At 41.7% G+C, this 26,965-nt stretch overlaps 1 protein-coding gene across 2 annotated transcripts; it reads right to left on the reverse strand.

Moving 5' to 3' along the window:
- Window positions 1-1,538: 1,538 nt before the first annotated feature.
- Window positions 1,539-22,320, reverse strand: foxred2 (FAD-dependent oxidoreductase domain containing 2). Of its 2 annotated transcripts, XM_060901675.1 has the most exons (10): window positions 22,195-22,320; window positions 17,306-17,525; window positions 15,810-16,121; window positions 13,251-13,502; window positions 12,751-13,077; window positions 9,506-9,672; window positions 9,122-9,287; window positions 8,788-9,014; window positions 4,589-4,759; window positions 1,539-2,544 (listed from the first exon to the last, which is right to left on the reverse strand). In XM_060901675.1, exons 2-10 carry the CDS (start codon window positions 17,518-17,520, stop codon window positions 2,312-2,314), a joined length of 2,070 nt encoding a protein of 689 aa, XP_060757658.1. In that variant the 5' UTR covers window positions 17,521-17,525; window positions 22,195-22,320; the 3' UTR covers window positions 1,539-2,311. The 2 variants fall into 2 exon arrangements, with proteins under 2 accessions (XP_060757658.1, XP_060757659.1); XM_060901676.1 differs by lacking the exons at window positions 17,306-17,525; window positions 22,195-22,320 and adding an exon at window positions 17,035-17,062.
- Between the last annotated feature and the right edge of the window lie 4,645 nt (window positions 22,321-26,965).

Consider the following 26,965-nt stretch of genomic DNA (forward strand, 5'->3'; position numbering starts at 1 on the left):
ACAAGGCCCTTTATGGATCAGGTTTGACACCCCTGTTCTACAGGGTCGCAGGCAAGCTGGAGCCTATCCCAGCTGACTACGGGCGAAAGGCGGGGTACACCCTGGACAAGTCGCCAGGTCATCACAGGGCTGACACATAGACACAGACAACCATTCACACTCACATTCACACCTACGGTCAATTTAAAGTCACCAGTTAACCTAACCTGCATGTCTTTGGACTGTGGGGGAAACCGGAGCACCCGGAGGAAACCCACGCGGACACAGGGAGAACATGCAAACTCCACACAGAAGGGCCCTCGCCGGCCCCGGGGCTCGCACCCAGGACCTTCTTGCTGTGAGGCGACAGCGCTAACCACTACACCACCGTGCCGCCCCTCACTAAACACCACTAAATAAAAATAAAAACTCTCAAACAGTTTAAGCAAACCCTTGAAAAACACTTAAAAAAAAAAGTGCATGTTAAGTATGTGGTACAGACTCCAAACTTGTGGTCATTATCTCCAAACTTCTTAATATCTAGAACCTGTTAATTAATATGCATTTTGAATTTTTTTTTATTTCAAGGCCTCCCCCACTGCTTTCTGTCGCTCTGACTACGTCACAGTCACTGTTGCGCTGACTGGTCAGAGTGTTGGCCTATACGCACAGAGACAGTTTGAAAGACAACGGGTTGTTCCTACCCACACCCTTCGGAAATGTCTACGACTGAGACCAGACTAAATATTCACATTTAGTCTGGCTTGCCAGGCTAGGGAGAACATGCAAACTCCGCACAGAAAGGCCCTCGCTGACCGCTGGGCTCAAACCCAGAACCTTCTTGCTGTGAGGCGTTAAAATGTTTTAACAAGTTATACATATATGAGTGATTCCACGCTTATGGGTACTGAAATGGGGACATGAACTTATTTTTAAAAATTCACCTAAAACCATTTCTTTTTTTTACCATCAGGTCACAAAACATGTAATCTTTAATGAATGATATGTTAAAAGATAACTTTAATTTTCTGAGATGTAATAAAAACATATTTATATGCCAAAGTCAGAACGTAACAGAAGTGTTGTGGACATATATATTCTCAATTTTAACAATGTAGAATTACTTTTTGAAACATAGGAAGGTGATGTTTTAGCAAATATAATTAATAAACGTGTAGTAGAATAAACATACACATTCTTTCAATAAGATTAACATGGTATATAGCTAGATTGTAATTAATTTGTAACAGACGCGAGATGGACAATCGTAACAGAAGTAATGTAACAGACATCATTTTGGAACTCATAGGCTTGACTTTGGCATATAAATATGTTTTTATTACATCTCAGAAAATTAAAAGTTATCTTTTAACATATCATTCATTAAAGATTACATGTTTTGTGACCTGATGGTAAAAAAAGAAATGGTTTTAGGTGAATTTTTAAAAATAAGTTCATGTCCCCATTTCAGTACCCATAAGCGTGGAATCACTCATATACATACTACTATTCCTACTGCACAATTCTTAAATGTAAAAAAAAAAAGCAGATATTTAAAATATTTTTGTAATATTTTATTCCCAGTGCTAAATGTACTCCCAAGTTATCCTGTATTCTTTCATTCAAAACATTGGTACATCAACTGTGTTACTGCTCACAGCTTTGTTTTGGATACATTTCCTTTAGTTGTAGAAATCTCAATGGCAGCATGTTCAAGCATAACATTTCTGCACGTATACAACACTGTAAAACTGCAGATAATAAGCATTATCATAAGAAAGTATAAAATTGGGAACACTCAATTCTAGTTGAATTCCAGGTTTTCCAGCACCTTTGGACAGGATCTCACTCAGTAGTGATATATATCTGTGCATGTTAAACACGCATAGGTAACAGCACTCATTCTTCTATCTCTCTCTCTCTCTCTCTCTACACTTCTATGTGGGGATAAAGTGGTTGAACCAACAACCAAGGGCCCCAACATTGGTAGCTTGGTGGTGCTGGGACCCCCGACCCTCCAATAAGTAACCCAGAGTCTTAACCCATTGAGCCACCACTAACCCCAGGTAACAGTACTCATTAAAGTTTAAAAATTAAATTAAATATCCAACACAAACCACAAGCTCATCACATACAACACTTTCTTATTTAAAGAAAAAAACAAAACACAGATCTGACAAGTTATAGCATAGAAACAACTTTGGAAAAATATGAGGCATTTATTTAAGTAAATATCATTAAGAGGTACAGGTTAATATTGATATTTCATAATTAAATACTGTATATTCATAATTTTTATAAGAGATTCAGTCTTTGGCTTGTTTTACTCTCTTCAGAGGTCAGAGTTGATTGTCGAAGTCACTGCAGCTCCAGCATGTGACAAGTATTCAGAAAATGACCCATCATTAGCAGGAAGAATGGATTTATGATGGTTTGGCATAAGCCCTGCCTCATGGGCATGCTGCCTCAGGTGGCTATTACCCACGATGCCTCCTTTGTTTAAGTAGCCTTGACGGCAGAAGATGGGGGGCTTGAGACTGGTGAGGGAAAGTTGGAAACAGGATTCTTAAAAGGAAAAAAAAAAAAGTTATTAATACTGTACCAGTTTATAGAAAATTTTACATTTACACATAATGACATACACACCGTTGGGACAGTATACAAAATGCAAATTAAAAAAGAAAAGTGATTTCTAAGTTTACTTTGACTTGTATTTCATTGTAGACAGAATGAACCCAAGATACTTCATATTTTTGTCGGATCAACTTCATTTCATTTGTTAATATGGTGACAGTGGCAGAGAAAAGGACTATGGACAAACTATTGAACATCATGGATGATGCCAGTCACCCTCTGCACACCGTCATCAGCAACCAGAGGAGCCTGTTCAGTGACAGAATGCTCCTTCCCAAGTGCAGGACGAACAGACTCAAAAACTCCTTTGTTCCTCACGCCATCAGACTGTACAACTCCTCTCTGGGGGGGAGGAGGGGTAACAGGAGGACAGAGGATGGGAAGGAGCAGTAGCCTAGCCTAATAATAAGCAATACCGGACAACATGCAATATAATGTGCAATATCTCTCCTGCTGCCCCCCCCTTCCTCTCTTCCCCCCCTCCTCTCTTCCCCATATCTTATTCTTTTTATATTGTATATGTAAATACTTAATTTAATTTATCTAGAAGGTTTTTTCTCCATTTTCTATTCTCTGTTTATCCTGTAATGATGCTGCTGGAATCTTAATTTCCCTGAGAGAACCCTCCCGAAGGGATCAATAAAGTTCTAATCTAATCTAATCTAATCTAATCTAATCTAATCTAATCTAATCTAATCTAATCTAATCTAATCTAATCTAATCTAATCTAATCTAATCTAATCTAATCTAATCTAATCTAATCTAATCTAATCTAATCTAATCTAATCCCATTCCTGCATTTCAGGCCTGCAACACATTCTAAAAAAAAAAAAAAAAAAGGTGAGACGGGGACCATTTATGGCCAGTAATGATGTAAAAATTATTAAATAATGATGTGATTTGAAACTAATAATGTCAACAGGTGATTGTAATCATGATTTGGTACAAAATCAGTATCCAGGAAAGGCCTAGTCTTTGAGGAGCAAAAATGGGCCAAGGATCTCCGGTTTGTCAACAACTGCACCAGAAGATGATTGAAATGTTAAAAAAAAAAAAAAATTAAATAAAAATGTTCCACAAAAGAAAGATACAAAGGGATTTTGATATTTCACTCTCTACAGTGCATAATATTTTTAAACGATTCAAGGAATCTCGAGGAATTGCAGTGCATAAAGGGCAAGGGCACAAGCCTAAGCTGAACAACCGTGATCTCTGATCCCTCAGACGGCACTACATCAAAAACCATCATTCATCTATGGCTGATATAACCACATGGGCTCAGGATTATTTTGGCAATCTACAAATGCCTGTTAAAACTTTACTGTGCAAAAAGAAAGCCTTATGGTGTCCTAACGGTGTCCAGAAGTACCATTGACTTCTCTGGGCTCAGAGGTATGTGGGATGGATGATATTGCATGGCACTGAACTTGTCTTCAGCTCGTTCAATATCATGCTAGCAGAATGGAATATATCTGACAGACCATGAAAAAAAGCGCCAGCCATTATTATTTAAACAGGTCACTCAGAGACACAAATGTATTTCGTATGAAAAATGAGTTTTTCAACATGAGAAGATAAACTTCATATCTTCAAGCCTACGTGTGATTTTCATTTTATTATATAGACACACAAACAAAAAGTACCCAAATTTATCAAAACAATTCATCGATTTCCTCACGAGCGACATATTGAGAAATACATCATGGTTGCCATCTGGTTGTACTTCGTATGAAAAATGCGAGTGCCGTATTTCCCAGTAAAACACTCGTGTCTACTGTATATAATATATAGGTATGCACCAGGGACATCTATAGCACAAGTGACATTACTCATTTTGGTTATTTTTAATTGACACCTAACTGAATTTTGGTCTTTCAACACTTTTAAGACAAGACAGCAATAAGTTTCTTTACATCCAGATATTTCAACGTGACCTGAAAACAGGATAAAAATTCTTTCTAGACAATTTACATACCTGCATAGAATGCCCTGAGGTCTGTCTGAAGGCAGTGTTCGAGGAAGCGACGCAGGGGCTGACTGTGAGACACAGGCTGGTCCCACTCAGTCAGGAAGTCTTCGACCATGTGATGTACAGCATCAGGACGTGGCAGAGGCCATCCAACCGGGCGATGCCTCATATCTCTCTCTTGTGGAAGATTAGATAAAGGCAATAATGCATTAACACGAATTAATACACTAACATACTTGTACAAGGTAAGTGATACATTAAAATGACTTGATGTGTCAAAATGACCCAAATGATTGAAAGCCATCATGGACAATTCCATCCTTATGCACCCACATAAATTACAAGTAACATACAGTACTTCAATAGGTTTCTTGCACATACTGTACAGTGGTGCTTGAAAGTTTATGAACCCTTTAGAATTTTCTATATATATTTCTACATAAACATGACCTAAAACAACATCCGATTTTCACACAAGTCCTAAATACAAATATTATACTTTATATTTACTTTCAAACTTTCAAGCACTACTGTAGTACCATCAGTATATCATTCCAATAAATTAGGTCAGTCTGCTTTTCTGAGAATACCATCACCATTATTGCCAAACCACTGACCAACTCCATTGTTATGAAAAGCAAGTAGATGCTGGGAAGCCAAAACATACTCTCTTGTACTTTCCAAAAATTTTAAATTCATATTGTTTGTATAACGCATGTGTGCGTGTTCAAGCCCTCTGGTATTTATCAAATTTGTCTGAATAATTTTTTTTTTTTTTTTTGCGCCAACTCCCGTTCTCTTACACTGGTGGTCACAGAGTGGACTCAAGGTGTACCATTTCAAGAGTTTTGCATAATTGAGGACTGTGTGGATGGTGCAAACCCAATGCTGACCATACCTCAATTAACACCATTCGTTACAAGAGAGTCTGCTTCAGTCTGCAATCAGATCTGAATCCCATTAAGAATCTGTGGCACTGTTTGCAAATTGCAGCCAACATCATCATCCTGATTACTTTTGAGGGGCTTGAATACTTTTGCAAGGCACTGTATATTTTGTCATCTGCCTGTATAAAGGAAAAAAACGGGCATTTTGCTGGCATAGTTTGGTTCCACTTCTCCTCTTAGTGGGGAACATCACTAAAAATTATCCTGACTGATCAACTTTATCCTCCAATGAAACATCTCTATCCTCATACACGTTATCTTCCAGGATGACCCAATCCTATTCAAACGGCATGAAGACTCATTGGATGGTTAGATGCATTACAAGAACAATATAAATCATATTCTTTGGCCTTCAGTTACCAGATCTCAACCCAGATGAACATCTATGGGAGATTTTAGTTAAACATGTTAGACAGTGCTGTTCAATACCATCATCATCATCCAAGCACTAACTGAGGGAATATCTTTTGTAAGAATGATGTTCATCCCTCCAGTACAGCTCCAGAGACTTTTAAAAAATTATGCTAAGAAGCTTTTGTAATGGCTTGTGGTGACCCAAAACCTTACTAATTAGCAATTATTCACTAAAGGTGAAGTGAATATCGGTAAATAATAACCGAGACGAAGTCAAGGGCATTATTCACTGATATTCACTGAGCCTGAGGCGTATCATTGTTTTAGTATAAATACACAGATGATTTTTTTTTAAATTGTATTTTAAAAAAAATTATTTCAAACTTCCAAAGCGGCATGCAAATGTAATACCGGCGCGGCACAGGCTTGTGTCACTTATCTACACCGCGTCACATAAAATACTTTGTTTTGAAATCAATAAAATAAATCACAATTCCACCTTCTTTTTGAATAGTTTTAGACCAAACTTTGTAGCATCTTTAGTGCTTTCATAATTTCTAATTCTTCCTCACTTACAGTGACGAAGCGCTTAGCCGAGAAATAATCCAAATCTCTTGACCAATCAGAGTGCGCAATTTCCTATAATCACTTCCCTATCTATACTAAGGTTTATGATTATTTAGCACAAAAGTCCATCCATCCATTATCTGTAGCCGCTTATCCTGTACAGGGTCACAGGCAAGCTGGAGCCTATCCCAGCTGACTATGGGCGAGAGGCGGGGTACTCCCTGGACAAGTCACCAAATCATCTCAAGGCTGACACTAGGGTGACCACCTGTCCCGCATAGCGCGTGCGCGTACAGCATTTGAAGCCGAATTTATGCGTCCCGCAAATTCAGAACGTGTCCCGCATAATCGATGCTTGCTGAGGGGGATGTCGCTCTCCCCGGGCCACCCAGGCAGCCAAACGAATATTACTTGACATTTCAGCACACCGCCGTCGGCACTATAGACTGTAGAGCAAAACCACACACACCCCTCACAACTGACTGGTTGTTGTCAACTTTTTGTTGTTGCCATGACACCGCACTCACGTGCACAGATGGTGACGAGGGACGCAGGTGCAGCATGCATTGCTTTCATATTAAAAAAAATGGAGAAAGGTACCGGGGAGATGGCAGGTGAGGCACTGCCACCTCCAGTTAAAAAGAGAAGGTGTATATACAGGAAAGAGTGGGAAAATGAATATTTGTGGCTGAAAGGGGTTGAGGGGGATACCGAGAGGGCTTTTTGTGACCTTTGCAAAACATCTTTCTCAATCGGACATGGCGGGGAATACGATGTGAAACGACACAGGCTCGCGGAGACTCACAAGAAACGTGTGCAACAGAAAGAAACGTCTAAATCTATGGATGCTTTCCTCCGACCTAAAAACGAGACTCTAGCTGACAAAGTGACTGCGGCAGAGGTGACGAGTGTGTATCACACTGTCCAACACGCAATATCATATCGGGCAGGACTTTTTTTTTTCTACTGTTTCTGTGGTGCTGAGCCACTACAATTCCTGTTAATCCACTGAAAACTAAATGGAGACTTGTCACTATTCCTGCTGTACTGATGCACTGCAAAGCCTCAGACGCAATATTATATTATGATTGATTTAAAGTGAATAAATTTTAATGGAAAATAAATAAAATTGAGTCGCTTCAGTAAATCATAAGTGGAAGTGTGTCTGTCAAGTCATAATTGAATGGTCAAAATATTATGAATGTTTATTTAAAAAAAAAACACATTTGGTGGCCTGTTCATGACCATACATCACCAATAACAGCAGATTAGGGTATTATTGATATACCATGTAAGGTAGTATGTGCTAGAAATGCGTAAACCACTATCTGTGAGTCTTCCAGCAGCCGGCGCGGCGCAGTGGGGGCGGCGTCCCACATTGTCCCTCAAAAACATACCCCTTGTCCCCCCTTGGGCTTATGAGCAGGTGGTCACCCTAGCTGACACATAGACACAGACAACCATTCACACTCACATTCACACCTACGGTCAATTTAGAGTCACCAATCAGCCTAACCTGCATGTCTTTGGACTGTGGGGGAAACCGGAGCACCCGGAGGAAACCCACGCGGACATGGGGAAAACATGCAAACTCCACACAGAAAGGCCCCTCGTCAGCCACTGGGCTCGAACCCGGACCTTCTTGCTGTGAGGCGACAGCGCTAACCACTACACCACCATAGCACAAGATCCAAGAATACTTAATCTGTATTATGAATACTTACTAATCATGTTTAAAGATGTTTGATGGATTTTTTTTTAATGAAAGTTGATGGAAAACGAGCGATTGTATTTCCCTACTCCGCCATCTTGAAACCGCCATGTTTGATGTAGCCCATATGTTAGTCACCAATCCTCTCTCCAAATTATTTAACACAGCACGTACCCTGACACAGTACATCGCTACAGCCAACTTCCAGGTTTGTTTTGTCTTCATTAAAGTGCTAAGCTTAAATTATATCATATTTATTATTTACCATTTGCTAATTTGATAAAGAATGAAACGTCAAGCCTATTAAACCCCTTCCTATACCAAGACAAGTATTTTTTTCGATTATTGTGACCATAATCCAGAGTTGTGCAAAGAGACTTTAGAACTTGTGCTAAAAGACTTTGGATTTGTGCTAAATAACCGGATACCTATACTAATACACTTTATGCTGGTTTTTCCTTTAATTTGTCACCCGTCTTCATACGATATCACAGACCTCACCAGCTCCTATTTGGACATCAAGAGTGACTTCCACAACCTATTCAGGCACAATTTGTTTTTTGTTCCTCAGCTTTGCCAAATCTGAATTTACTTTTTTGCATCATTTCCAGTTATTTCTCACTAACCTGTAGGCAATGTACTGTAGTAGTAGATGACAGGGTGGAGGAAATTCGACTTCCAGGCTTTGGTCCACTCTGACTCAGCACGGCCGGACCCAAGTGTGTCTGTGTGGTTCAGTCCATACTGCATGATCACGACCAGAAGGCCGTGTTCAGAGACGCGCCGACCAGACAGAGCAGCAAAATGAGGTAGCGCCTGCACAGGAAACTCCTCCAGATACTCACAGTGAGCTCTGACAGACAGAGACATCAGTTAGTGATCATTCCGTTTGCAACACACTAAAGAGACCGAAGGTCTAACAGATTTCATTCCTGACGAGGAAACAAACTCAGTTCTTACCCTTGCAGTAATACAATATCCCCCAAAACTCCAAACATTTGGTATGGCCCAGATGCTTCATTCACTCTTTTCAAAATCCAAGACAGCAAGTGACTGGTGTGCAGTTTGGTAGCTGGCCAAGTGTTGTTATGGTAACGTTGTTCCAAGACCTTATGCACAGCACGCACTACGATATCAAAAGTGACAAAGTTATTAAAGCGTGATCAACAGTGACACTAAATCGAACACATGAAAGTCAACCATCCTTTATAATACCAAGCTGAAAAATACTGTCATTTTTATTATCATAGTGAACAGACATTTGTCCATGAGCTTCACTCACCAAGACGGTTTGTAAATTTGTTAAGCAAATTTCTTGCTCAGTGTGATTTGAATAAAGCAAACCTGTGTAGCGGAATCCATGAATAAATCCTCCAGCAGACATTCGGTAATCTCTGGAGTGAGCCGAGGTTCCGATGATGAACAGATTGGGCGTCCCCCTGCCCTCGTACCACGCTGTCACTGCCGGCAAACGGCCCCGAGCAACACGGCTCGGTGGTGGACGGGCAAAGCTAGAGGAATGACATTAAAAAATTATATATATATCATTATCTCTAGCCGCTTTATCCTTCTACAGGGTCGCAGGCAAGCTGGAGCCTATCCCAGCTGACTACGGGCGAAAGGCGGGGTACACCCTGGACAAGTCGCCAGGTCATCACAGGGCTGACACATAGACACAGACAACCATTCACACTCACATTCACACCTACGGTCAATTTAGAGTCACCAGTTAACCTAACCTGCATGTCTTTGGACTGTGGGGGAAACCGGAGCACCCGGAGGAAACCCACGCGGACACGGGGAGAACATGCAAACTCCACACAGAAAGGCCCTCGCCGGCCCCGGGGCTCAAACCCAGGACCTTCTTGCTGTGAGGCGACAGCGCTAACCACTACACCACCGTGCCGCCCGCAATCTAGATGTATGCCAGAAATATAAAGTTATTCCACGAAATCAAGTTGTACATGAGCTGACAGCTGACGAGGCACGTTGCGCCTAGTTGGCTATAAGCCATGTACAACGAGATTGAGTGGAATAACTTTTATTCTATCCACATTCACTGGATTTTGAGGAACAGAGCATTTTTATTTTGATTTTTTGCAAATTCGATAAATAAAAACGTCCGACAATCATTCCCGCTTAGACTGTAAACAAACCGGCGAAATGAAAGTAGCAATTTGTGAAAAATGCTATAATAATAATAATAATAATAATATTAATAAATAATAATAATAATTATTGAAAAAAAAAGATATGTTCTTAACATCAAATACTTTTATTCCATATTCTGTTGCCTTTTTGTATTTTTGGGGGTTTTGTTTTCGAGTAGAATTTTTATTTCATCCTTGGTTGGTTGAACAACACGCTCCGCCATTTTGTTTTTCTCTACTCATGGTATATTAGCGGAGCTCCTGCATGGGCCGAAAGCCCGCACGAACGGAGCCCCATAGGCATAGAGTGTGGATACATAAAGAAACCCATTGAGTTGTTTTCTGATGGTTTCGGTCCTGTGTGTGCTGGCCACCACAGGAAACCCAACAACTAGTGAAGTGAGTAGTGAAGTGTGAAGTAGAGTAGTAGTCAGGACAGTATAGTAGTAACTTGTCGCTGTTGTCGCCTGACATTGTGTACAATGTAAGGAAACAGTATAGTAACTAACACAGTAAAGAAACAAAACAAGAGAGGCTGGCTATGATATAAGAAAATTCCACAACCCAGAAACAGATGGGAGCTGTGCTTTTAGGCAGTGCCTAAATCTATATATTAGCTGATAGCCTAATAGTAGAGTAGCCAATCAGAGTGCACGATTGCTCATATCCAGCAAATGTGGATAGAATAATCATAAATATACTTTGTGACCATATAGGACGCAGTTATAGAAGCGAGTTATTTATAATCACGCTATCTGTTATCACCCAGATGAGGATGGGTTCCCTTTTTTTATCTGGTTTGTCGCAAGGTTTCTTCCTCGTGTTGTCTGAGGGTGTTTTTCCTTGCCACGGTCACTTCCGGCTTGCTCATTAGGGATAAATAAATTTATTAAGGATAAAATTAGTTCATATGTTTAAAGTCTTTACTTTTCTGGAACGTTTCCTTGTGACAACGTCTGTTGTTAAACACGCTATACAAATAAACTGACTTGACTTGGCCAGTTAATGATTGTCAGAGCAAACTGTATAATTCCTCCCCCTTCTGCAAAATGGACAGCTGATCAATCATGAAAATAATACGTATATCATGTGCAATATTCTGAGTGGTCATGTACAATGTTTTTTTCACAACACCATGTGCAATATATATCACCCCCCCAAACGTGTGCAATATTTACTTTCACCATTAGATTAGTCTCTTACATAACTTATCTTATTTGTACTATTAGAATGCTAACCACTGAGGCACTGGTATTTGCATTTTCTATTCCCCTTATGTAACTTACAGTATTTCTATTGTTGTTCTACTGGGTTACTGTTTTTTTAGCATTAATTCCTTGCACAGTTCTTATCAGGGTTGTTTCCCTCCCTCCTCCAGCTTGAACTGTTGCATTTGAACTTGTACTGTTTTGTGATAGAGCGACTTCTGGCACAAGAATTTCCCTTGGGGTTAATAAAGTTTTATCTTATCTTAAACCAGACTGCAAACTGTGTTCTGTGAAGATATCCAGAGAAGCTACTACAGCATCTTCCTACAATATTTGATTAGTAACCTGATAACATCTTAAGCAGCACGGTGGTGTACTGGTTAGCACTGTCACCTCACAGCAAGAAGTTCCTGGGTTCGAGCCCAGATGCTAGAGAGGGGCTTTCTGTGTAGAGTTTGTATGTTCTCCCCATGTCTGCGTGGGTCCCCTCCGGGTGCTCCGGTTTCCCCCACAGTCCAAAAACATGCAGCTTAGGTTAATTGGTGGCTCCAAATTGACCGTAGGTGTGAATGAGAGTTTGAATGGTTGTTTGTCTCCATGTGTCAGCCCTGCGATAACCTGGTGACTTGTCCAGGGTGTACCCTGCCTCTCACCCATAGTCAGCTGGGATAGGCTCCAGCTTGCCTGCGACCCTAGAGAACAGGATAAGCAGCTACAGATAAGGAATGGATGGATGATAACATCTCATAGTGCTTAAACATTATCTTGAACAGAGAGCGTGGTGGCTGCTTTAAGTGTCATTAAACGTGCTTATTAAAAATAAGTGCAATGTCCATGAACTGTGCGAGCACTGAGCCACAAACATTTCCTTTCCCCCCCCACTCGCCCGAGGCTACACTTGGCTTGTGAGTCAAGGTGCAATTCGCAGCACTCTCTGATCAGTTTTTCAAGAACACACTTGATACTGTTTAAATGGCATCTTAAGCACTCAAAATGAGTTCTCCATTTCTAGCAGCACACAGCAGCAACCAACAAACAAACAAACAAACAAATAAATACAATCTTCTGTGATGCCTCTGATTGCTTAATACTAATTTGGTTACTCATTTTGGTATAAAGTATTTAAAAAAAAAAAAAAGGTGCTGATGCCTTGCTACTTATTAGGCTCAATAGAGTCCTCTAAAATAGTACAACATGACTGCTTTGGCAAAGACAATTTAAATGCTCATACACATTAAAGATAGTGAAGTTGAAGCGGAATCCCAGGCAGCGGATTACACGGTCATACGGCTGTCTTAGTGAGAAGTTGTCGTCATGGTAACCAGGCAGGTTCTCCGCAGTAATATTAGTACCCTGGTTGACATTGCGGCTGTCCAAAAGTTCTGACAGAGTAAGATAGAGCTGCTCTTTCTTTTCTGAAGATTTCCCCTTCGTCTTTTTTTCAGCTCTACTTTTCAGTCTTCCTCCACGGACAACAGCAATATCCTCCAGTCCTCCTTCCACTAAGCCATCCAGAGACTTTAGTTGGTACGTGTCTAGCAACTCGTTATTCACTGCCCTACAAGACAAACAGAAGCAAAGCTTACATCCCAAAAACAGACTTGCATTAATACGGACATTCAGACAGTGCCAATATATTTGGACAAATCACAAAAAAAAAAAAAAAAAAAAACAACAACTCAAGCTAAAGATTTTTGCTTATCAGACAAAAAAAAAAGAAAAATTCTGCACCTGAGGTCTCCAACATAGTGTGTCTGCCATGCTAGTCGTACAGGGCTTGGGCTATACAAGTGGATCCGGCTGGCTCTTCCCAGGATGCTCTGTGCTGTTTCAAAGGCAGAGTTTCCTTTACCCAGGATCAGCACGGCCTGATCTTTGTACTCCTCAGGATCAGTGGAGATGGACTCATATCCTTCTACCAAATCAGAGCCCACAAAATTGACCTCTTCTGGGATCCAGAGCCCAGTGGCCACTAACAGAACTCTAGAGAGAACAGGAGAAGAGACAATAAGACAGGAATAGAGTATGACCTTTTATACCACAGAGTCATTGAATTCTTTATTCTGATTGGTCAGAAAGTGTGGATTAAATATCTAACAGCACTGATCAAACAGAAATGCAGCCTGCTTAGTCATATTTTAAATGTGCTTATTCAAATATTAGTATTACTTCTCGCTAATTTGCAGGGACCTGTATGAAAAAAACCCCTCAATATATGGATTTAAAACATGTACAGTCAAGCCGGAAAGTCTGCACATCCCTTTTATCTACTCCATGTTTTATTACATTACAGACTTATTCTACAGTAGATCGAGTTCATTTTTTGTCACAAAATTCGACACAAAAAAGCCCAGAATGACAAAGTGAAAGCAGGTTTTTAGAAAATATGCAAATTTTATTTTACTGACAAAAATAGGTTATTTTAGGGGTTACATATCTGTACACACCCTTAGCCTAATACTTGGTTGATGCACCTTTGGCAGCAATTACAGTTTCAAGGCATCTTGGGAAAGAAGTTACGAGCTTGGCACACTTGTTTCTGGACATTTTTGCCAATTCCTCTTGGCATATCCTTGCAAGCTCTGTCAGGTTGGATGGGGAGCATCAGTGCACAGACATTTTCAGCTCCTTCCACAGATGTTCAGTTGGATTCAGGTCTGGGCTCTGGCTGGGCCATTCAAAGACATTCACAGACTTTCTCCGAAGCCACTCCTTTGTTCTCTTGGCTGTGTGCTTCGGGTTGTTGTCATGTTTGAAGGTAAACCTTCGCCCCAGTCTGAGGTCCAGAGCGCTCTGGGGTAGGTTTTCTTCAAGGATCTCGGTGTACTTAGCTGAATTCATCTTTCCCTCTATCAGGACTACTCGCCCCATTCCCACTGCTGAAAAACATCCCCACGTCATGATGCTACCGCCGCCATGCTTCACTGTAGGGACGGCATTAGCCAGGTGATGAGCGGTGCCTGGCTTCCTCCAGGCGTGACGCTTGGTATTCAGGCCAAAAAGTTCAATTTTGGTTTCATCAGACCAGAGAATCTTGTTTCTCATGGTTTGAGAGTCCTCTAGGTGCCTTTTGGCAAACTCCAAGTGGGCTGTCATGTGCTTTTTACTAAGGAGTGGCTTCCGTCTGGCCACTCTACCATAAAGACCTGATTTGTGGAGTACTGCCTGGATGGTTGATCTTCTGAAAGGTTCTCCCATCTCCACAAGGATACACTGGAGCTCTGTCAGAGTGACCCTCGGGTTCCTCCTCACCTCCCTGGCCAAGGCCCGTCTTCCCTGATCGCTCAGTTTGGCTGGGTGGCCAGGTCTAGGAAGATTCTTGGTGATTCCAAACTTCTTCCATTTATGAATGATGGTGGCCACTGTGCTCTTTAGGACCTGTAAAGCTGCAGCAATTTTTCTGTACCCTTCTCCAGATCTATGCCTTGACACAATCCTGTTTCTGAGGTCTGCAGATAATTCCTTCAACCCCATGGCTTGGAGTTTTCTCTGACATGCACTGTCAACTGTGGGACCTTATACAGGCAGGTGTTGGCAATCCCCAATCATGTCCAATCAATTGAATTTACCACAGGTGGACTCCAATTAAGTTGTAGAAATATCTCAAGCAGTATCAGTGGAAACAAAATGCACCTCAACTCACTTTTGGGTGTGCACATATGATATTTTACATTTTGATTTTTAATAAATTAGCACAAATGTCTAAAAGCCTGCTTTCACTTTGTCATTATGGGCTATTTTGTGTAGAATTTTGTGACAAAAAAATGAACTCGATCTATTGTAGAATAAGTCTGTAACATAAAACATGGAGAAGGTGAAAGGGGTGTGCAGACTTTCCGGCTTGACTGTACACTTGTTGATCTGGTGAGGCTTTCTTTGAAAGGACTTTCGAGTATTAGCCTTTTGAAAATAATCAACTTTGGTTTTCCTCTAACAGTACGCCCCATTGCATTTTATACTTTACTTAACAACTTGATACTAATATAATTAAAACGGTTATACTGTAAAATACAGTTACATTAAAAACAGACAAGGAATGAACCAATAGCTATGAAGGAATGTGTCACTGACCTGTGCCGAGTTTCCCAAAAGCATCGTAGCACAAGGATCATCGTTAAATGGTAGAGCAAGCAGCACAATGAACACACACTCTCCTAGTTAAGATGCTCTTAAATGTTAAGAGGCTTTTGGGAAACCCACCACTGTAGGATTGGGCTACACTTCTACAGAACATACAACCCTGATTACGGAATAGTATGATCATAAGGAACTGAACAACTACCACAATACCTGCATTTATAATCCACCCCATGCTGATCAGTCAGTATGTAGCCTTTATGTGCACTTCCTCCAAACTGCAAAGCTCGAACACTCCCTATGTCAGTGTTATATTTAACCTGCAGTCCCAGTTCTTTCTCAAACACAGAGAGGTAGTGAGGAAAGGCATCAGCTTCAGGGTACAGGTCCCGGCTGAATCTCTGAAACAGCAGGTCTGGCTTGTGACTCAGTAGGGAGTTCCAATCATGGCGCAGATTAAACTCCCTGTTCCGCCTTCCTGTATAGATTTTGTTGATGCTGATGAGTTTTCGATGACGAGGATACCTAAGAAATAAACAGCAGATAAATATCTGAATAGTAAAGAAGCACACCAGAGACTGGTCTGAATCCCAGGTGTCTGGATATCACTACTGTGATAAAATGCAAAATGGCTACATACTTCTGTAACGCTACTCACACAAATATCATTCTACTCAGGCCCTTGATATAAAAGCAGTCCCCCCAGGATTTCGCGGGCCTTTTTTGTGATTGTTGCGGGCTAAAATGTCTGATGTTGCGGGGGGGTTTCCAAAAAATTGTGATGAAAGTTGCGGTGTTTTTTAGGTTTTTGTTGCGATTACATTACGGGAGGAAGTGAAAGTTGCGAGAAACTGTTGCGATTTTCTCTTTTTATGATTAAAATTGAGTGATGTTAAATATTAAGTTATTACTGAAAAAGTATTGATTAAAAAAACAGACACACTGAGAAATGGTCCTATAAACATCTTTACCAATATAAAAGATTACCAGGACTACAAAAATGCAGAAAAATAGGCTTTACTTATCCAAATGCACCTGTTGGTTCAAAAGTTAAAGTGCATAGAACCTCACAGCACAACATGAAGTTACCTTAAAATATAATATAAATGCCTCAGCTTTCATGTAAGAAAAAAAAACTATTAATACTAGTACTGTGTGCAGGCAGTTTCTCCTGAAGACTAAATTAAACAGTAATTATAAACTAATAAAATAAATGGCTCAGGCTTCATAGAAGAAAAAAAAAAAACAATTTGAACAGAATCACAGTATGATGCTGAAGCTGCCTAAACAATGGAAAATAAAATACCATTTTGGCAAAAATGTTGGCATCCATTAATTTCTTATATTAAGTAAAAAAAATAAAGTGCACACAGTCCTTCACTGTAAACATAGCACACTTTCAGTAACAGAATTTAAGCCTATATAAACACTGACTCACACATGCTGCATCTCTTGAACGTATACACGGAAGTAAGGCGGAAGGTAGTTTGTCAACGTCACCTCAAGACGACGCCAACGATTGGTCAAATCTGCGGGAAAGTTGCGGTGATGCAATTATATCCAAACACCGCCCTGAATTCGCGGGGATTGGTTGAATTTGCGTTGAAGTTGCAAATCGCAACATCGCGAAATCCTGGAGGGTCTGATAAAGGAGTACAAGACTGTCCCACGCACTCTCTTTCCGAAGGTCAGAGTTCAACCTTACTCACTTCTGGAAGAAACTTCCTGGTCCAGAGTTGCGCTCCAAGATTATGTAATCTCTCTGATTTTGGGACAGAAAGTAGCCCATTTGTAGGCCTGCAGGCCCCGCCCCAAGCACACAATAGTCATGGTGATGGATACTGACATCACTGTGATCACCAAGGACACTTAGAACCAGAGAAATGAGTGACAGGAGGCAGTCGACGGACAGGCTCAGCCCCATGAGCACTAGATAAAGAAACAATAGAAAATACACAACAGATTACAGTGGTGCTTGAAAGTTTGTGAACCCTTTCGAATTTTCTATATTTCTGCATAAATATATGACTGAAAACATCAGATTTTCACACAAGTCCTAAAAATAAAGAGAACCCAGTTAAACAAAAGAGACAAAAATATTATACTTAGTCATTTATTTATTGAGGAAAATTATCCAATATTACATAATCTGTGAGTGGCAAAAGTATGTGAACCTTTGCTTTCAGTATCTGGTGTGACCCCCTTGTGCAGCAATAACTGCAACTAAATGTTTCCGGTAACTGTTGATCAGTCCTGCACACTGGCTTGGAGGAATTTTAGCCAATTCTTCCGTACAGAACAGCTTCAACTCTGGGATGTTGGTGGGTTTCCTCACATGAACTGCTCGCTTCAGGTCCTTCCACAACATTTCTATTGGATTAAGGTCAGGACTTTGACTTGGCCATTCCAAAACATTAACTTTATTCTTCTTTAACCATTCTTTGGTAGAACGACTTGTGTGCTTAGGGTCGTTGTCTTGCTGCATGACCCACCTTCTCTTGAGATTCAGTTCATGGACAGATGTCCTGATATTTTCCTTGAGAATTTGCTGGTATAATTCAGAATTCATTGTTCCATCAACAATGGCAAGCCGTCCTGGCCCAGATGCAGCAAAACAGGCCCAAACCATGATCCTACCACCACCACCATGTTTCACAGATGGGATAAGGTTCTTATGCTGGAATACAGTGTTTTCCTTTCTCCAAACATAACGCTTCTCAGTTAAACCAAAAAGTTCTATTTTGGTCTCATCCATCCACAAAATATTTTTCCAATAGCCTTCTGGCTTGTCCATGTGATCTTTAGCAAACTGCAGACAAGCAGCAATGTTCTTTTTGCAGAACAGTGGCTTTCTCCTTGCAACCCTGCCATGCACACCATTGTTGTTCAGTGTTCTGATGGTGGACTCATGAACATTAGCCAAAGTGAGAGAGGCCTTCAGTTGCTTAGAAGTTACCCTGGGGTCCTTTGTGACCTCGCTGACTGTTACACACCTTGCTCTTGGAGTGATCTTTGTTGGTCGACCACTCCTGGGGAGGGTAACAATGGTCTTGAATTTCCTCCATTTGTACACAATCTGTCTGACTGTGGATTGGTGGAGTCCAAACTCTTTAGAAATGGTTTTGTGACCTTTTCCAGCCTGATGAGCATCAACAACGCTTTTTCTGAGATCCTCAGAAATCTCCTTTGTTTGTGCCCTGATACACTTCCACAAACGTGTTGTGAAGATCAGACTTTGATAGATCCCTGTTCTTTAAATAAAACAGGGTGCCCACTCACACCTGATTGTCATCCCATTGATTGAGAACACCTGACTCTAATTTCACCTTCAAATTACTGCTAATCCTTGAGGTTCACATACTTTTGCCACGCACAGATATGTAATATTGGATCATTTTCCTCAATAAATAAATGACCACATCATATTTTTGTCTCATTTGTTTAACTGGGTTCTCTTTATCTACTTTTAGGACTTGTGTGAAAATCTGATAATGTTTTAGGTCATATTTGTGCAGAAATATAGAAAATTATAAAGGGTTCACAAACTTTCAAGCACCACTGTACATACATACATACATACTGCCAACAGCTTAACAAACACCACCTCCAAAAGAAGAACAATGTTCTGGCTGGCTCACCTTTGAAATAAGCCTTGCTACCTCAACTCTAAAATCACATCTCTGAGAGGCTTATTTCACTTTCACGCAACTTTAATGAATAATATGAAACTAGTGTTGATTTCAATCATAACTGTGGAGCTGTAGGTCAACCAAATGCTTTCAGTATGAACAGTAGTGGAATGGAACTAGGTACAATTAATCAAGTACTGTAACTGAAGTACAAAGTCAAGATACTTGTACTTTACAGAAGTATTATCATTTTATGCAACTTTATACTTCTACTCCACTATATCTCAGAGGCAAATACTGTACTTTTTACTCTACTACATTTGTCTGACAGCTGGAGTTACTAGTTACATTTAAGAGTACAATTTTTTAATATAGTGGCACGGTGGTGTAGTGATTAGCACTGATGCCTCACAACAAGAAGATTCTGGGTTCGAGCCTAGTAGCCGACGGGTGTCTTTCTGTGTGGAGTTTGCATGTTCTCCCTGTGTCTGTGTGGGTTTCCTCCGGGTGCTCCGGTTTCCCCCACAGTCCAAAGACATGCAGGTTGGGCTAATTGGTGGCTCTAAATTGACCGTAGGTGTGAATGTGAATAGTTGTTTGTCTCTATGTGTTAGCCCTGCAATGATCTGGTGACTTGTCCAGGGTGTACCCTGCCTCTCGCCCATAATCAGCTGGGATAGGCTCCAGCTTGCCTGCGACCCTGTAGAACAGGATAAAGCAGCTACAGATAATGAAATGAGATATTGGCTCATTTGAAATTTCATGACAGCAACACATCTCAAAAAAGTTGGGACAGGGGCAATAAGAGGCTGGAAAAGTTAAAGGTACAAAAAAGGAACAGCTGGAGGACCAAATTGCAACTCATTAGGTCAATTGGCAATAGGTCATTAACATGACTGGGTATAAAAAGAGCATCTTGGAGTGGCAGCGGCTCTCAGAAGTAAAGATGGGAAGAGGATCACCAATCCCCCTAATTCTGCGCCGACAAATAGTGGAGCAATATCAGAAAGGAGTTCAACAGTGTAAAATTGCAGAGTTTGAACATATCATCATCTACAGTGCATAATATCATCAAAAGATTCAGAGAATCTGGAAGAATCTGTGCGTAAGGGTCATTCATTCATTATCTCTAGCCGCTTTATCCTTCTACAGGGTCGCAGGCAAGCTGGAGCCTATCCCAGCTGACTACGGGCGAAAGGCGGGGTACACCCTGGACAAGTCGCCAGGTCATCACAGGGCTGACACAGACACAGACAACCATTCACACTCACATTCACACCTACGGTCAATTTAGAGTCACCAGTTAACCTAACCTGCATGTCTTTGGACTGTGGGGGAAACCGGAACACCCGGAGGAAACCCACGCGGACACGGGGAGAACATGCAAACTCCACACAGAAAGGCCCTCGCCGGCCCTGGGGCTCGAACCCAGGACCTTCTTGCTGTGAGGCGACAGCGCTAACCACTACACCACCGTGCCGCCGCGTAAGGGTCAAGGCCGGAAAACCATACTGGGTGCCAGTGATCTTCGGGCCCTTAGACGGCACTGCATCACATACAGGCATGCTTCTGTATTGGAAATCACAAAATGGGCTCAGGAATATTTCCAGAGAACATTATCTGTGAACACAATTCACCGTGCCATCCGCCGTTGCCAGCTAAAACTCTATAGTTCAAAGAAGAAGCCGTATCTAAACATGATCCAGAAGCGCAGACGTCTTCTCTGGGCCAAGGCTCATTTAAAATGGAGTACTAGATGAACCACCCTAATTTGAGTAAAACTGAAAAATGTGTAATCTAAGTTTATATTATTAACCTTACTTTCACGTTATAAGTTAAACAGATGTTATATTAAACTTTGTCTTGTCAACATTTTGGAAATTGTTTGTGTTTATTGAGATATTGTTTAAAATGTTACTTTTCAAAGGGGGTGTACTCATTTACGCTCAGCACTGTAGATAGACAGACAGACAAACAATAGGCTATTTGCAGGAATTGGTCACGTGTCAATTTTCCCCATAGCAACAAGCCCGTGGTGGGCAAGCTAACTTGACATTCCTTGACAACCATAAGAGTTTAACTGGCGATGCGAAGCAATCCATTTCTATAATAGCTGTTTTTACCTTTTCTACTGTCTTTTTTGACCCGAATTTTCGTGTGCACTTGGAAAAGGTTTGTGGTTTTAACTTCTGTCCTAAGTTAAAGCGAATCATTATCCGTAAAAGAGAGTTTTTTGGACTTAAGTTGGTCGCCGCCGAAAGAAAATCACGTGCGAAATGGCGGATTTCTCAGGTATGTTTATAACTCATAATTTCTCCTTTTCTACCTTTATCATTCTCGAAAATAAATACAGATATATCTGTAGATGTGTTTTTAGCCGAAGTGCACACGAAAATTCGGGTAAAAAAAAAAAACAGTAGAAAAGGTAAAAACAGCTATTATAGAAATGGATTGCTTCGAATCGCCAATCAAACTCTTATGGTTGTCAAGGAATGTCAAGTTGGCTTGCCCACCACGGGCTTGTTGCTATGGGGAAAATTGACACGTGACCAATTCCTGCAAATGGCCTATTCTAGATTTAGTTATACAAAACTGTAACAGCTCAAAACGCCTCAGAGTAGTGGTTTCTCAATACCAATGAACTCCTGAAAGCATTCAGTCCCTTATATTTGTGTTCACTCAAATATAAACTCTGAAGCCAAAGAGCTCGATCCCAAACCCTTCTGCTCTCTACCGCACCAATCCTTACACAACTCACTGCAGCAGGCGGCGATTTCCGCTACACTTCCAGCCTGTGCACAATTACAAACACAGAAAACATCACACTTTACTAATAAAGGCCCGGCTGATCTTCCGCACTGGTCAGGAATCTCATCCGACCGCAGAGCTCCAATTCCGGGAGAAGCCACTCATCTTAGCGGCGCTAAACACAGAACCAATGCCATGATTTCGCAACTGAACCGACATACCTTTCACCAAAATCGACCACTACGTCCCTCAAAAGTCTGCGCAAGAGGATTAGAGGTCCTGAACTGGAGCAGCATCTTCCCACACACCTTTCATTACATATTTTCTGCACGCTGTAGCAGCTACACGGTATCCGCCCCTCAACGGATCATGACCTTTGTTTCCTAGCCAATGAGGAGAGAGAAAGGCGGGGCTACTTAGCTATTCCTACTAGATACTAGCGTACTAAATAGTATGAAAGGCTCACGGCTGTGATGGTGTGGACTGTGGGTTTGGCATGCTGTTTAGTGCGTTAGTATTCAGCTCTGGATGTAGTGAACCCAGCTGTACCTCCATAAATTAACCTGTTTCAATTAGAATATGAGCACAGCGTGTTGGGTGATTTATAGAGAGGTCATGGATATGCAAAGACACACTAAGGTCAAAAAAGAAATAAGAAGTGCAATCCGAGCGCCATCATCTGGTCAATTATGGATATTTTCAACCAGGGGTCTTCAAACTATTTGGAGAAAAGGACTCCTTTAAAGGAGTCGGTGGTGTAGTGGTGTAGCACGGTGGTGTAGTGGTTAGTGCTGTCGTCTCACAGCAAGAAGGTCCTGGGTTCGAGCCCTGGGGCCGAGCCCTGGGGCCGGCGAGGGCCTTTCTGTGTGGAGTTTGCATGTTGTCCGCGTGGGTTTCCTCTGGGTGCTCCGGTTTCCCCCAAAGACATGCAGGTTAGGTTAACTGGTGACTCTAAATTGACCATAGGTGTGAATGGTTGTCTGTGTCTATGTGTCAGCCCTGTGATGACCTGGCGACTTGTCCAGGGTGTACCCCGCCTTTCGCCCATAGTCAGCTGGGATAGGCTCCTGCGACCCGGCAAGGCAAGTTTATTTATATAGCACATTTCATACACAATGGCAGTTCAATGTGCTTTACAGACGCAAAAACAGTAAACAATAGAGAAATAAAATTACATAAAATAATTTTATTTTTAATCTAAAACAATTAATTAAAAGAATTAAAAGAAAATAATAAGAATTAAACAATAGTAGAAATAAAATAATAAAATGCCAAAAAGAAAAAAGGAGAAAAAGAAAAAGAAACCAGCGGAATAAAATAGAATAAAATTAAAGTAAATTTAAAACATACAGAGAAAGTAAAGATTATAAAAAATGTAAAAAAAAATATTAATTATTTAACAGAAAGCATCTGAGAACAGCTTGGTCTTTAACCTAGATTTGAAGCTGCCAACAGCAGGAGCATTTTTAATGTCCTCTGGCAGTTGGTTCCATAGATGTACTGCATAGTAGCTAAAAGCTGCTTCACCACACTTTGTTTTAACAACTGGTTTTAATAGTAAATTTTTCTGTTGCGATCTGGTAGATCTGATTGGGTTAGGCCGCTGCAACATATCAGAGAGGTAATTGGGCCCTGTACCATTTAGAGATTGGGCCCTGTACCATTTAGAAGGATAAAGCGGCTAGAGGAGATGAGATGAGACTCCTTTAAAGTGCTGATGACACGAATATGACTCTATGCAATTTCTTAAAAAAACTATACAAAATGGCAAACATGTTAGATTTCTGTTATAATTACGTGAAAAGAAGCTGTTGTTACACGAATATCCAACTTTTAATTGCACAGCGCAAGAAAACTGGGTCCGTGGCTCGCGGCCATGCTGTGACGTCAGCGGAAGAACACGCTGCGGTTCACTGGCTGTTCTACTCAATGGAAATGGCGCATGAAAACGCCGGTGAACTCTCTAGTGCTAGCTCTTCAACAACCAAATACTGGTACTTTAAGCAGTGATCATGATGGCATGATTTTATCTGATTTTAAATAAACGAGATTGATAATAATGTGAATGTTCACAACTAGTACATACAAACTCTGCAGCTTCTGATTCAGCAGCTGCATCATACTCCGCAAAAACATCAGCAAGAACCTACAATATAAATGGAAATGCAATACACTAAGCTCAAATGACTTTTGGAAAGTATAATTTCTAAATTTTTTCTACATATTCTTGAAGTCGGTCATCGGGGTATTTGCTACCGTTCCCTAACAACGCATGGCAAAGGGTAAAGTGTAGTGTTGCTACGAGTACTTGCTAAAGCCTCCGGTGGAAGATCCTCGATGTGCTGATAAGACATACAGTTCTATATAACACACAAGTGTCACGATAATCACAAAACAGATGCAAATTGTTAAAATACCTCATTTTTAAGCAATCATGTGTTGATCTCTTCCGAATAGAATCTATGATAGCCTACCCTCTTTACCCTTTGCCTCTCGTTGCTAGGCGGCAGTTACATGAAAGCCGCAAGCTTTCACAAGCAAATACATGACTGATATCACGCCGACTTTATGATTACATTTATGATTATCATGAATGTGTACTCTATGATGTGTACTCTATGAGCGCTCTGGAGCGAGTCACTTCCAAGATGGCTGCACAGACCGCATGGTTACTATTTTTAGCATCATGTCAGAGCACTCTATAGCTCTACGTACCTTTATCTTATATCGTTTCTCAACACATGTTCTGACAGGAGGACTGTCTTTGGAGGAGTCGCCTTGTCCCAGGCGACTGCTGGATCCGGCATAGCTACTAGTAGACCCCCTCCGGAATACTGTAGACACTGCTGATGGCAGCAACACACGTTTGTGCTGAACTGAACACCCAAGAGATTCCTTTAAGCTGGGAAGGGTGTCAAAACAATCCAAATCGAAGTGTTCAGAGCACAGGACGGATGTTGGTGAGGGCTCCCACTTGTCACGAGTGCGCCTGACTTGCTTCACCCACTTCGCATGCAGCTCGGGATCTCTGGGAAACTTGAATAAACTTACCCCATCCTTGTGGGTTTTGGAGCAAAAGCCGGCAACACAATGCGAAGGCATAATATATAGATATCAGCTGGATAGTACAGTGGTAATGCTCACTGACTACGACGCAGGAGATCGGGGTTCGAATCCCGGTCGGGGCAAAACATCATCCAGTAAGGGTCCTTAGGCAAAACCCCTCATGATATATCAGCCTACCTCAGGAATGAGTGAAAACATAACTGATAAAGTCATACCGGCTCAGACGTCGCCCGGGTCAACAAGGTCTGCGTCAGTTGCTAGGGAACCAGGGCAAACTGATGAGAAATGGGCTACTGGAACAAGACATCGATGGACGAGGACAGAAAATACGGATTTACTATACAAGCAATCCCAGAGAGAGGGGATACATGCAGAGAATGTGGGACCATTGGATACTTCGAAACCCACAATCAAGGCTAACAAAGAAACGGCTATTAGCCCAGTGTTCCAACATCCATAATCGAAATCTGCTATCACAACTAGAGATTAATGAAATACAACAACGATGCTACGGCAAGGGGGAGCCAGGAAGACAGGTCAGCGGGGAGATGTCATCATCCCCACAACCAGAGATTGGGTACCAAGCCCAAACAGCTAACAGCCTCAACACAAGAGCTGCTGACCTGAGAAGGAAGATCGTGACCCAACTGGAAACCTGGAGCCCCCGACAAATACCGAAGCTGAGTTGCCAAGTACCTTCAGTAGATGTGAATGCTGCTCTGAAGACAATCTCCACAAGAACCATCACTGAGACCAACAAGCTGATACACAGTACAGCAACAGTAATCATGGAGATGCTTGGTGGGCTCAAGGTGGGCTCGGGACATAAACAGTATCCACCATGGAAGAGACGATTAGAGGCCAAGATAAAGGCAGCAAGGAGAGAAGTTAGCCAGCTAGCTGAACTACAGAAAGGGAACATGGTGAATAAAGGGGCACCCAGGAAGTACAACTCACTCTCCATACCAGAGGCACTCGAAACTGCCAAACAGCGACTAACAGCTCTGGCCACCCGGTTGAGGAGATACACCAAGGAAGGAGAGGCCAGGAGAATAAACAAGCTGTTCTCCACTGAACCAGCCAAGGTGTACTCTCAATGGCAGGGGAACAACAACCGGTCAGACCCACCAAGAGCTGAGGTGGAAAAATACTGGAAAGACATATGGGAAAGAAAGGCATCACACAACACCGATGCCCAATGGTTAGTGGACCTAAGAGCTGACCACAGCAACCTCCCAGAACAAAAACCAGTAACCATCTCAATGGCAGACGTCCAAGAAAGAGTGTCAAAGATGAAGAGCTGGACAGCACCAGGCCCCGATATGATCCATACGTACTGGCTGAAGAAGCTAACTGCACTCCATGAACGCCTAGCAGCACAGATGAACCAGCTGCTGAGGGATGGAACCCACCCAGAATGGCTAACCCAAGGCAGGACAGTCCTAATCATGAAGGACCCCCAGAAGGGACCCATCCCATCCAACTACCGGCCAATTACCTGTCTCTGCACAACATGGAAGGCCCTGTCAGGCATCATTGCGGCAAAAATGAGTAAGCATGTGGCTCAATACATGAGCGAGGCACAGAAAGGAATTGGCAGTAACACCAGAGGAGCCAAGCACCAGCTACTGGCCGATAGAACAGTCGCCCGAGACTGTAAGAAGAGACAGACCAACCTGTGCACTGCCTGGATTGACTACAAGAAAGCCTACGACTCAATGCCACACACATGGATACTGGAATGTCTGGAACTGTATAAGATCAACAGGAACCTAAGGACCTTCATCCAGAACTCAATGGAAATGTGGAAGACAACCCTAGAGGCCAACTCAAAACCCATTGCCCAAGTCAACATCAAGTGCGGCATATACCAAGGAGATGCGCTATCACCACTGCTGTTCTGCATAGGCCTGAACCCCCTCAGTC

The sequence above is a fragment of the Neoarius graeffei genome, chromosome 20 (assembly GCF_027579695.1).
Source record: "Neoarius graeffei isolate fNeoGra1 chromosome 20, fNeoGra1.pri, whole genome shotgun sequence".
NCBI lineage: Eukaryota > Metazoa > Chordata > Actinopteri > Siluriformes > Ariidae > Neoarius > Neoarius graeffei.